The sequence below is a fragment of the Orycteropus afer genome, unplaced genomic scaffold (assembly GCF_000298275.1).
Source record: "Orycteropus afer afer isolate SDZICR_OR568_19922 unplaced genomic scaffold, OryAfe1.0 scaffold00035, whole genome shotgun sequence".
Lineage (NCBI taxonomy): Eukaryota > Metazoa > Chordata > Mammalia > Tubulidentata > Orycteropodidae > Orycteropus > Orycteropus afer.
Genome location: NW_006921622.1, coordinates 11,225,573 through 11,239,396, shown reverse-complemented (window position 1 = coordinate 11,239,396; position 13,824 = coordinate 11,225,573). Strand labels below are relative to the sequence as shown.

The 13,824-nt window shown below is 38.7% G+C and overlaps 1 protein-coding gene across 1 annotated transcript in view; it reads left to right on the top strand.

Moving 5' to 3' along the window:
- The window catches only part of PIP4K2A (phosphatidylinositol-5-phosphate 4-kinase type 2 alpha), a 261,669-nt gene that overhangs the window by 209,988 nt on the left and 37,857 nt on the right, over positions 1–13,824 (top strand). Inside the window, exon 5 of the mRNA XM_007936364.2 lies at positions 6,635–6,781. Coding sequence (XP_007934555.1) covers positions 6,635–6,781 — 147 coding nt within the window. The remainder of the gene's footprint in view (positions 1–6,634; positions 6,782–13,824) is intronic.

The following is a 13,824-nucleotide window of genomic DNA, read 5'->3' as shown; positions in this document are numbered from 1 at the left end:
GAAGAGGTAACTATGGGGAGGAAGTGGGAGGGGAGCTGTTGCATTGTGGTAAATTGTAGTCAATGTCATGAGACAAAGTGTATGTGAGCTGCTGTATGGAAAGTGAATCTTGTCTGTAAACTTTCACTCAAATCACAATTTAAAAAAAAGAAAGCAGTGTATTAATGTCTCCTGCTATGTCAGTAGGAGCTCTGGTGGCATAATGCCTAAAGCATTTGACTACTAATCAGAAGGCTGGAGGTTCAAACCCACCATCCACTCCTCAGAAGGAAGATGAGGCAATCTATTTCTGTAGCGATACTGCCTCAGAAACCCAAGGAGGGGTCGCAATGAGTCAGATCTGACTCGACAGCAGAGAGTTTGGTTTTTGGTTTTGCTATGACTACGGAGTCACGTATTTGTCTTTTCAATTATGTTAAATTCTGATTTATGTATTTTGGGGCTCTTTCATTGGGTGCATAGATATTATTATGTCCTCTTGGTCTATCAATCCTTTAATCCTTATATTATGTGCTTTCTTTTCTTGTACGGTGGTTTTTGTCTTAGTTTTATCAGAAATTAATATTGCCATTCCCGCTTTTTTGGTTGCCATTTGCTTGATATCTTTTTTCATCCTTTGATTTTTTAGTCTATTTTTGTCTTTGTCTCTAAGATGTATCTTTTGTAGACAGAATATTGATGGATTATGTTTTCTTATCCAGTCTGCACCTCTCATTTCAAATGGTGCATTTAATCTATTGACATTGACTGTAATTATCAACAAGTATGAATTTGTTGCTGTCATTTTGGTGTGTGTTTTTTCGTGGTGTTGCTAATTTCTTTGTTCTGTATAATTTAATGTGCTGAGCTCATTTTGTTTATGAATCGTGTTATCACTTCCTTCATTGCTATTATTTTAGTATTTCCTAAATATTTGTGTTTGTCCTCTTATTTATTGTGATGCGAAGGTTTATCATTTTTCTTTGAGGTTACCCTGATGTTAATTTTCTTCCCAAGTTTAGAACCATCTGTTCTATCTTTTTTTTTTTAATCACCTGAAACTATGACTCATCGTTTGTATGGTGGTCTCTCTACTATACATGTGCTCTTTTAGCTTGAGGACAACCAGTTTTTCATAATGAGTAGGGTATTAACATTAACAGACTGACTATAAGCCAAAACTCTCTGGTCTACTTGTAAATACACTGAGCATCTATGATGTACCAGATGCTATGCTAGGTGAATCAAACATGGTTCCTGAACTCAAAAGCTCACAAAATAATAAATAGGAAGACTGTATATACCAATAAGCAAAACAAAGAGTTAATTATGGAGGGTGGTGATTTGCCCTTTCTGCAGATGCTGGAGTTTCCTCAAAGGTGATTGGAAGAAGCTGGAAGCTGGGTGCTACCTCTCTAACAGGTCTATATCTCTCTGTCCAAACAGGGTTTACCTCTGGAGACCTTTAGGGATTTTTAGCTTGACTTTCATGACACATTGGCACTAAACTCTGTGGCCAAATTTCTGAGAGTCATGACAATCCTTCTGCAGCATCTGTTCTGTCTTGCAATTGCCTTGACATCCTCACCTTTTAAAAGTTCTGTAACTATGCTCTTTTTTCCCTCTATTTGGTTTGTAGTTGTCCTCATTTGCCCATTGATGTCTCTGGTTCCCTGTTTAAAATCTGTAAGCTTATTTGCTTATTTACAACCCAGCTATGGATACTTCCATAGCTGGGTTGGTTTCTGGGTTATGTCATTATGTGTGTTAATGGTCAGTTATTGTTTGCTGTTGTTGGTTCTCTGTCCAAAGGACTCCCTTTAGCATCTCTTGTAAGGTTGGTCTGGTGTTAACAAATTCCCTTAATTTCTGCTTATGCAGTGTCCTAATTTCACCATCATATTTGATGGATCATTTTGCTGGGTATGTAATTCTTGGTTGGAAATTTTTTTCTTTCCGTGTTTTATATATACCACCCCAGGGCCTTCTTGCCTGCAGGGTTTCTACCAAGAAATTTATTGATTGACTTAATCTTCACAGAAACCCTATGCACTAAATTCTAAAATTTACTCCTGTTTTTCAAATGGGGTCCCTGAGTGGCGCAGTTAATGTGCTCACTGGTACCTGAAAGGTTGGAGATTCAAGTCTACTCAGCGGCACCTTAGAAGAAAGTCCTGGCAATCTATTTCTAAAAAATCACCCATTGAAAACCCTAGAGCATAGTTCTACTGACACACATGGGTCTCCATGAGGCAGAATCAAGTCAATGGCAACTCGTTTTTTTTTTCTCTTTCCCTCAAATACAAAGACAGATTTAATAATCTATTCAAGGTCACATAGCTAATGAATGTACGAAATGTGATGAAATGACTGAGTAGTGTTGAGAGCCCAGTTAAAACTGGAAACCATGAGTTACAATCTACCTGGCTATGTGAATTCCTGTAGCAGTTTGTGTGAGGGAAAGTACTTGTAGCTGTGTCTACTGGGTGTTGGAGTTTGTGCATAGCATTTGCTGGGTCAGCTCATCAAGAATCTGAGAGGATTAACAGTCAGGTATGTTTGTTAATCCTGCTTTCATCCCCATATCATGCTGGAGTACACTGGTCCCTAACCCTGGGGTTGACCAGTCAAGTTTAAATGTTCCTCTACGAAAATGCAATTGTGTGTTCTTCTCAGGGCCCCCACCCGGAAATTCAGTTAATGAATACAGTTTTCTCTTCTACAAAATTTTGACCCATAAATGTTTTCTAATCCTTAAACATAACTGCTGGTTAGCAGTGCTGGAACCTAACATGGTATATGCTCTGCTATCATTTATGATTTCATACATATTTATATATTGTGTAGTTTTAAGTTTATTAAATCTATATTTTTCAATGTGTTCATCAAAGAGCCCCACAAGTGAACCAGTACATGAATAAACATGTAGAAGAAACAGATCAAAGTTGACCTTTATTTAATATGTATTGATTCATCTAATCTTAAAGGTAGGAGCCTTATAGAATGTTCTAAAAAGACTTGTAAAAGTTTTCTTTAACATCTTTACCAAATATGAATAATAGCTAGCATTTAATAATGTGGCATAGTACTCTGCATAGAAATTTTTTTTTCTTTATTGTGATTTGGGTGGAAGTTTATAGAACAAATTCACTTTCCATACAGCAGCTCACATACACTTTGTCTCATGACATTGACTGTAATTTCCCACAGTACAACAGCCCCCCTCCCTCTTCCTCATCACAGTTACCTCTTTCCTGTGTCCTTCCCTCCCATGCACTCCTACCCCTTGACCTGTCTCCTGTGCATACACAGCCCTTCTGTTCTCCCATGATTGTTCTCTCGAAGGAGTGTATCTACCTCATGTAAAAGTTCAGCTCATAAGCCTGTCTTTTGTTTGGCTGGAAGCCACAGAAGTGGGTTCAATTCCAGACCTGAAGGGCAAGAAATTTCTTTTTATATTTTTTCTTGTTGAGAAAATATACATAGCAGAAATTCCCCAATTTCTGCATGCATAATTCAGTGACATTGATTATATTCTTCAGGTTGTACAGCCATTCTCACCTCCTTTTCCGAATGGCTCCTCCCCCTGTCACATAAACTCACTGCCCCCTAAATTTCCTAACTGATCTTTTGAGTTGCTCTTGTCAGTTTAATCTCATATAAAGAGTTATTAAAAGAGCACAATGCTCAAAGCAGGCATTCTTTTCTAGGTAAACTAAACTGTTGTTCGGTTTCAAGAAGACTCCAGAGGATATTTTGTGTTTAAGATTATTTTAGGGCAATAGTCTAGCCTCCTGTTGCTCCAGAAAGTATGAATTCCATGAGAATTTGAAAGTCGTTCTGCATTTTACCTCTTCTGATCTGGATTCGTCTATGGAATCTTAGATCAAGTCGTTCAGTAATGGTAGGCAGGCACCATCAAATTCTGGTCTCACAGTAAAGGAGAGAGTTGTTCAGAGACTATTAGCATGGAGATCTTGATCAGAGAAATGTTGTCTACTGGCAGGACTATTTTAAAGATAAGCCATCATAAAAATAATCTGAGCAGAACAGCACAAAAGTAAGTAGCCTAAATCGAATTGTGGTGTGTACCCCCAGGGAAGGGGTCAGGGACTGTGTTTCTCCAAAACACCTAACTACAGAGTCTGGCACAGGGAAGAGCCCAACATTTGTAAGTTGGTTTGGAGCCCAGATTGGACAGGTTCGATATACAAAAAAATTTAATAGTTTTGAATAAAAATAATAATTAGTAGTACTATCATCAATAGTAAGAGGAAGAGTATAGATAATACCATAGCTACACATTGTGTAGAGTATTTTGACATGCTATTGCCTGGAATACTCATAACAGCCATCACAGTAGGCATTATATTCATTTTCCAGTAAATGAAACTAAAATTCACAGTAATTAGGTAATATTTCCAAGATTTCACAGATAGTAAATAGAGGTGCCAGGATTCATGCACACTTCTTTCTGGCTCCCAAACCTGCATTCTTTCTCCTGTCTGCACAATATAGACTCCTGCTGTCTTCATGTTTTCAGACCTACTCAACTTACCTTTCATCAGAGACAGGGGACAGAAATCTTTATTTCTATGTATCACATATGAGAAACTTTCTATCCAATCAATGGCTATTTATTACCTGTTTTATATTAGCAAAATAATTTATTATTTTTTGAAGGAGTGAAAGATATTCCATTCATCTGATTTCAAATTAAAAACAAGTTGAGATGAAACTTTATTCAAAAAAAAATATGTCAAGTTTAAATTATGTAGCTCAACTATTGGCATCAGTAAGGAAAAAGGAAGACATATGTTTAAAATTTGCCAAAACATTTTTACAAACAAAAATCAAACTCATACACTGATGCTATTTATTTGATGATAAAAACTAAAAGTTCTTTACCTCTTTAAAATAGTGATTCCCACTAAAAAGTTTGAAAGGATATTTTAATTTTTGAAAAATTACTCAAAATTCTACCATGACCATTTGGTGAACATTCTTAAAAGCATCTCTTCATAAAATGCACAATGTGTATAATTTTTCATATCAAGATCACACTATTCATACTGTTCATTATCCTGGAGATTTCACACACCATTATGTCATGGATATAAAAAAGCTGTTTGAAAAAAAATCTTCTTTCAGCTCATTTGAAAGAAAGGAAAACATTAACTTTTGTCTTTGGAAAGTATAGTGGGAGCAGAAGCTTATCTATGGAAAATAGAGCCCATGTCAGGCACTGAAATTACACCCCTATCCAAACATCTGACACCTATCTTAAATATTGAGCACCTTGGACAATTACTCCAACAATCAAACTCTGCCTTGGGGGCCGAATTACTCATTTTCATGGAACAGAGACCATTTATTAAAAAACCAGCCCTGGCAAGTCCCTACCATTGCCGTGGATCTTCTCCAGCCTTGGTAACATCACTCCAGGTTCGTGAAAGGTTAATTAGGAGAAAATAGTCCCTGACACGTAGAAACTCTTCAGGGGAAAAAGAAGACATATGATGTTGGGGTGGGGAATGCAGGGCTGCACATCAGAATGCTGAGGCTGGGCAAGGAAGGAGACTGTACATAGTTAATAGAAACTACTCAGTGTTACCTCCCTTCCAGTGGTGCCCAGGGCAGGTGCTATACTTTAGCTATACCACTGAGTGAGATCCTTGTACTATAAAGGTCTACTTTCAAGGAGAAGCATCTCCATCTTGTGGACTTTTAGAGTATGCTCATTGAATACTTCAGAACTCATCTTGTGTCTTTGATTTGAAGTGGTATCATCCCTACTGTTTGGCCATTGGACTCATTGCAATCCAACATGGTAGAAGAGAATCCCCATCTTTCTGTAGAGGGAGCATGAGTGCAAGGTACCCATGTTTCATGTACCTACTGTCATGAATAGCTTAGCTCTAGACAATAAAATCTCAGCTTCACTAACGACTAAAAAACAGAAAAAAACAGGACAAGAGCCCAACCCTGCTAGCTTCTAACACTGGGCTCCCTGGACAGCTTTTCTTAATGCCTACCTGAACACTGTTAAAGAAGCTGATCTTGGGTCAGATGGCTCTGCCTCAGCCAGGTAAAATCATCATCAAGGCTTCTGAGGTGAAAGATGGAGGCCTTAATCCAATCCATCCACTTGCCATCATGTTGATTCTCATAGTGACCCAGAGTAGAACTGGCCCATAGGGTTTCCAAGGCTGTAAATCTTGATGGAAGCAGACTGCCTCATCTTGCTCCCCCAGAGCAGCTGGTGGGTTCCAACTGCCAGTTCTTTGATTATCAACCTCAGCTTTAACCCACTGCACCACCAGAGCTCCTTTGGAGTGCTTAGAGAGTAATTCTGCTCTAAAGGGATTATGGAAAGCACTGATTGCTGTCCCCTTACCTTCATGTCCTCTGTTAAGTTTTGACTCTACAAACTAGTTCAGAAGGTTAGAAAAAAATACCTCTTTGGAGATAGTTAAATTTTCTTATCTTTGTGTCACGTGGTGAACACAGACCCATTCAGTAAGTAGCACAAAGACGACCTTTTGGAAGTTACAGGTTTTCCTTTGCGTGAGCATCATAAGCTGAAGAGTCATATTTTGCATCTGCATGAGTATCAGTTGATTGGATAATTTTTTTTTCATTTTCTCCTATGCAGTATATAGTGGAATGTCATGGGATCACTCTTCTTCCTCAGTTCTTGGGCATGTACCGGCTAAATGTCGATGGAGTTGAAATATATGTGATTGTTACAAGAAATGTGTTCAGCCACCGTTTATCTGTATATAGGAAATACGATTTAAAGGTGAGATTTGATTTTATTAATTTTTGTTAAATAACTCAAGCTTATCCATCCACATTGTAAATATTATAATTGATCATATTAAGTGCTTAGGAGTCACTCAAAGCCCCCAGGAAACTAGTAATGTACTACTTTGTGTTAAGCAAGCGTTACTTGCTAGTTTTACGAGAAGACACTTGTGCATATTACAGATCATGTCTAATTTAATCCAACATATAACAGACACCAACTACATACCAGGTACTATTCTAGGTGCCAAGGAATAGTTTGATGAACAATGCAGACCAAACCTGCACTCATGGAGCTGACATTCTAGTGGGTAGAGACAGACAATAAATAAAATTTAAGTGCTTTGGATAGAAATAAAGAGGGAGGGTGGGAGGAGAGATACAGTCTTAAATAGGATGTCAGGAAAGATTTCACTAAGAAGGAGGCGGGGGAGTGAACTGCGGGAAGAGCATTTCCAACACACAGAACCAGTACAAAGGACCTGAAACCCATTTCAAAGACTTTGAGTATATGGAAGGAAACTTTCTTTGTTGGTTATCAGGGATAGCAGGGAACACTGCAAAAAGAAAGACTTTCAGGAAGATCTCTGAAGATTCTGAGAGTAGAGTAACATGACCTGACTTCTAGGTTGAGAAGAAACTCAGGAGAGAATGGGAAAGTACTGCCTTCATGCATGCCAAATCCAACTTATGGCCCATTTTTGTAAATAACATTTTATTGAAACACAGGCACGTCCATTGTTTCTGTGTTGTCTGTGGCTGCTATTGTGTTACAGTGGCAGAGTTGAGTGGTTATGACAGAGGCTCTTGTGGACCAAGAAGCCTAAGATGTCCATTAAGCTTGATGTACATTAGTGTTTCTTAAATTTACTGGTCTGAGGACCTCTTCACACACTTAAACCTTTTGCTTCCATAGACTATAATCTATACATCTATAGATTAATTCCTAATATAGATTTATTCTATAGATTTCTAATATGAAAATATCAATGAGAAATGTTACTTATTTGAAAAATAAGGCAACCATTCCATGGTAAAATATTTCTTTGAAAATAACTTGCAAAACAAAAACATATGAAAAGTGGAATTGTTTTACATTCTGCACCATTCTGATCACTTGGAATGTCTATTGTGTTATTTGATTGGAGTGTATGGAAAATATCTGGCTTTAGGCAAATACTATATGTAGTTGGAAAGGCAAGAAGAGTGTTTTAATAACCTTTACAGGTAACTGTGGATATTCTTATTTGATACTACACCAAAACTGAACAAATGCAAAGGTTAGTTACAATGTGAAATCTGAAATTATGCCAGTAAATTTTTTGTGCTCTCTTACATTCAGATCTGCTGGTCTACCTTGCACTTTGAATACATGAGTTTGTAACCTTATATGCGTTGGTCTTTTGGAAAGTATCGATTCACTGATTTATGAGGTTCTTCCAAATAACATTGGAAGCATTTACAGCATTTCAGTGGGGTATCCAGAAATCACATTCATCTCATTACCAATCTCATCAGAAAAGTATTTAAGCATCAGGCTGAAGAGCTGCCTGCTCAGAGTAGAGTCGATGACCTTAATGATGTGGCATGACTCAAAATGAGAAGAACCAGTTGTAAACATCCATTAGTAATTGGAACATGGAATGTATGAAGTATGAATCTAGGAAAAATGGAAGTTGTCAAAAATGAAATGGAATGCATAAAGATCGATATCCTAGGGCATTAGTGAGCTGAGATGGACTGTTTTTGGCTATTCTGAATCAGACAACCATATGATCTACTATGCCGGGAGTGACTAATTAAAGAGGAATGGTGTGGCATTCACTGGTCACAAAGACTGTTTCAAGATCTATCCTGAAGTACAGTGCTGTCAGTGATAGGATAATAGCTATACACCTACAAGGAAGACCCATTAATACTACTGTTCAAATTTATGCACCAACCACCAAAGCCAAAGAAGAGGAAATTCAAGATTTTTACCAACTTTTGCCATCTGAAATTGACCAAATATGCAATTAAGATGTGTTGATTATCACTGGTGATTGGAATGCAAAACTTGGAAACAAAGAAGAATCACTGTAGTTGGAAAATATGGGCTTGGTGACAGAAGTGACACTGGAGATTGCATGATAGAATTTTGCAAGACCAATGACTTATTCATTGTGAATACTTTTTTTAGCAACATAAATGGCAGCTGTACAGATGGACTTTGCCAGATGCCATACACAGGAATCAGATTGACTACATCTGTGGAAAGAGGCAATGGAGAAGCTCAATATCTTCAACCAAAACAAGGTCAGGAGATGAATGTGGAACAGACCCCATCAACTGCTCATGTGCAAGTCAAGTTAAAGTGGAAGACAACTGAAACAAGTCCACAAGAGCCAAAATATGACCTTGATTTTATCCCTCCTGAATTTACAGACCATCTAAAGCATAGATTTGGATGCATTGAACACCAATAACTGAAAACCAGAGTAATTGTGAGATAACATCAAGATCATCATCCATGAGGAGAGCAAAAGGTCATAAAAAGACAGGAAGGAAAAAAAAGAGACTGAAAGTTGCTCTTGAACAGGGAGTAGCTAAAGCAAATGGAAGAAATGACAAGATGAACAGAAGATTTCGAAGAGGAGCTTGAGAAGACAACATCCATTATTATAATGAAATGTACAAAGACCTGGAATTAGAAAACCAAAAGGAAGAACACTCTCAGCATTTCTCAAGCTGAAAGAACTGAGGAAAAAATTTAAGCCTCGAATTGCAATATTGAAAGATTCCATGGGCAATATGTTGAATGATGCAGGAAACATCAAAAGCAAATGGAAAGAATACACAGAGTCACTATACCAAAAAGAATTGGTAGATGATCATCTATTTCAGGAGGTAGCATACAATCAAGAACCAATGGTGTTGAAGGAAGAAGTCGAAGTGACGCTGAAGGAAGTGGCTAAAAACAAAGCTCCAGCAATTAACGGAATACCCATTGAGATGTTTCAACAAACAGATGCCACACTGGAGGCACTTATTTGCCTATGTCAAGAGATTTGGAAGACAGGTACCTGGCCAACTGACTGGAAGAAATCTGTATTTGTACCCATTCCCAAGCAAGATGATCCCACAGAATGTAGAAATTATCCAACAGTAGCATTAATATTACATGCAATTAAAATCTTACTGAATATAGTTCGAAAACGGTTGCAGCAGTATATTGACAGAGAACTTTCAAAATTCAAGCTGGATTCAGAAGAGAACATGAAATGAGGGATATTATAGCTGATTCAGATGGATCTTGGCTCAAAGCAAAGAATACTAGAAAGATGTTTACTTGTGTTTTATTGACTCTGCAAAAGCATTTGATTGTGTGGATCACAAGTGATAGATAACATTGAGAAAAATGGGAATTCCAGAACACTTACCTGTGCCCATGAGGAACCTGTACTTAGACCAGGAGGCTGTTATTTGTACAGAACAAGGGGATACTGCATGGTTTAAAATCAAGAAGAGTGTATCAGGGTTGCGTCCTTTCACTATACTTCTTTAATCTTATGCTTAGCAAGTAATACAAGAAGCTGGACTTTATGAAGAACAACATGGCATCAGGATTGGAGGAAGACTCATTAACACCCTGCAGTATGCAGATGACACAACCTTGCTGGCTGAAATTGAAGATGACCTGAAGCACTTACTGATGAAGAGTAGAGACTACAGTCTGCAGTATGGATTACACATCACCATAAAGAAAATGAAAATCCTCACAACTGGACCAATAAGCAGCATCACAATAAATGGAGAAAATATTTAAGTTGTCAAAGATTTCATATTACTTGGTTCGACAGTCAACACAGAAGCAGCAGTCAGAGAATCAGAGGATGTATTGCACTGAGCAAATCAGCTGCAAAAAACCTCTTTCAAGTGATGAAGAGCGAAGATGTTTCCTTGAAAACTAAGGTGCGCCTAACCCAAGCTATGGTATTTTCAATTGCTGCTTATGCATGTGAGAGCTGGACAATGAATAAGGAAGACTGAAGAAGAGTTGATGCTTTTAAGTTGTGGTGTTGGATAAGAATACTGAGAGTACCATGAACTGCCAGAAGAACAAACAAATCTGTCCTGGAAGAAGTGCAGCTAGAATGCTCCTTGGAAGTGAGAATGGCCAGACTTCGTCTCACCTACTTTGGTCATGTTGTCAGAAGGAATCATTCCCCTGGAGAAAAGGATATCACGCTTGGTAAAGTGGAGGGTCAACAAAGAAGGGGAAGGACCTCAACAAGATGGAATGACACAGTGGCTGCAACGATGGGCTCAGGTACAGCAAGCATGGTGAGGTTGGCACAGGACCGGGCAGTGTTTTGTGCTGTTGTGCACAGGGTCAGTATGAGTCAGAGCTGACTCAGTGGCACCTAACAACAACATACCTAGAAGTGGGATTGCTGGATCATAAGATCATATTTCTAGTTTTTTGAAGAAGTGCCACACCATCTTCCATAGTGGTTGTACCATCTTACAGCCCCACTAGTGGCAGATAAGGGTATCTGTTTCCTGATATCCTCAACTGCATTTGTTTTATGGTTTTTTGTTTTCAGTAAGTGCCATTTTAGCAGGGCAAATGATATCTCATTGTAATTTTGATTTGCATCTCTCTAATATCTAATGATTGACCACTTGAATGTCCTCTTTGGTGAAGTGTCTGTTCACGTCCCTTGTCCATTTTTTTTTAATTGGGTTGTTTATATTTTCGTTCTTAGCTTGTATAACAAATATTTATTTTATTGCTCTGACCCTTCTGTTCTTCCACTGTTTTCACTTGTGAGAGAATCTGTACATTTGGCATCATTCCATGGCTCAAACTCTTGGTCTTAGCTTATTAACCTTGTTTTTCCATTTTGAATCAAACTTGGGAGAATTTTTTCCCCTGCTAATGATTTGCATTTATGTAGAGAATAAGGCTCACTGAGAATCAAAAGCAGCATGAATTATATTGTCAGAGAGGAAAAACACACACACAACAATTTTGGTTAAAGATACAAAGTAGAAATAATAGTTTCTTACTCTGCCCGTTAGCATAGGGAATGTTCACATATTACATATATCTTTAATTTTTGCAGGAGAGAGGGTGGATATCTTTTATTAAAATCAGGATATAAAGAAAGATGTTTCTGGCCCATGTTTGTTGTTGCTGTTATGTGCCCTCGAGTTGGACCTAACTCATAGCGACCCCTCCATGGGTTTCCAAGGCAGTATCTCTACAGAAGTAGATTTTTCAACCTTCCTTCTGAGGAGTGGCTGGTGGGTTTGAACCGCCAGCCTTCTGGTTAGCAGTCAAGTGCCTTAGGCACTATGCCACCAGAGCTCCTAAAGGAAGGAAAATTGACTGTTGCAAGAAATTGCTGCTGATCTAAGCTATATGCAGAGGGACTGCATGCTGTGATCATGGAATGATTCCCTATGCTTTCCTTCATGAACAATTCACATAGTCTGTCTTCTTTCCTTCATGAACAATTCACATAGTCTGTCTTCATTTGCCCCCTTCTCCCCCTCCACTCATTCCAAAGAAACTTTGAGCATTTCCCCAGCACTGGCAGCAAGGTCTCTGAGATTCCACCAGCCCTGGAATCCTGAGCATAGGGAACAGAGAAGTGACTGAGAGACACAGGGCCTAGGCTTGGCTTCCTTCCCCAGTCACAGGGGTCTCTCCAGTCTCAATTTCCCCATTGGTGACTCACAAGCCCCATACATCCTCATGAATGCCAAGTTTTGTTAAATAGTCTGAACTACTTGAAAGAAGGATGGCAATTATGTAAAATATGTGTAATATCTCTAGGAGTGGCCAACTAAGAAGTGACTTTAGCTTTTCTCCAGTTATATATAACTTCTTTCTAATTCAAGTATTCCAAGCCAATAAATGCCTATCTCAGCCCTGCTCATGTAAACAGAGAGGGTCCCTGACCTCACAAGAGTTTGGGAATCTAGAGGGTTAGAGAGGTCAGTAAACTGCTCTGTGATCCTTCTCCCACCATCTGTTCAGTAATTATTCATCCTGTGATGGTCACTGTGAGGAGCACAAAGAATTAATATTCATTGTGTTCACATGGTTACAAATTCACTAAGCCATTTGTTTTCCGGATTTTCTTTTGAATTAATCTACAAATGAACAAAAGGCAAGTTTCTCTGCTTGAAGTAAAAGTAGGGGTGGCAGTGGAAAGCCTCCCTCTCATCTTCCTGGGGAAACTCAGGTGTTCTTGACAATCCCAGAGCTCTGAGGCATAGTTCTGAAAACCACTGCAGGAGATTATAGACTCCTAGAGATACCAAGAACTGTGTGTTAGTCCACTTTATATCCCTGCCAAACACAGGGCCCAGCATAAAATAGATGCAAGAAAATGTGTGTCCTTGAAAGAACCTCCAAAGTGGAGGGGGACACTTACTGACAATGAGAGAAAAAGGGCTATCTGTAACTCCAAAGCAGGGAGAAGGTGATAAATCTGACAGTAAAGACCATCAGAGGTGAGACATGCCCACATCTGAATGACATAATGTGAGAAAAGACATTTAATGGTTACTGCACCCAGCTGATGGCTTCCCTACACCTTTGAAGATAAGAGAATCAACCACATCTGGCAATTGATGTAAGAAGGAGAGTGTGGTTAGATTACCTAATACTGAATTACCTAGTGCTGCTATAACAGAAATAACTCAAGTGGGTGACTTTAAATTTAGAGTAGAGATTTTGTTCTAGAGGCTATGAGTCCTAGTCAGGGTCTCATCTGTGTCAGTTCCTTCTGTGAGCCTCTCCTAGTTTCTGGTGTCTGTCAGCATCATTGGTGTTCCTTTGCTTGTAGACAGGTCCTCACAAGGCATCTGTGTCCCCCTATGTGTGTCTCTGTGTTCTGTCCTCATCTTTTTATACTCAAAAGTGATTAGGTTTAGGTTCCACCCTGTACTGGTAGAGCCTCATTAGGATAACAAAAGAATACCCATTTGCCAGCAAGATCACATCCACAGGTATAAGGGCCAGGGATTCAATGCCTGTTTTTT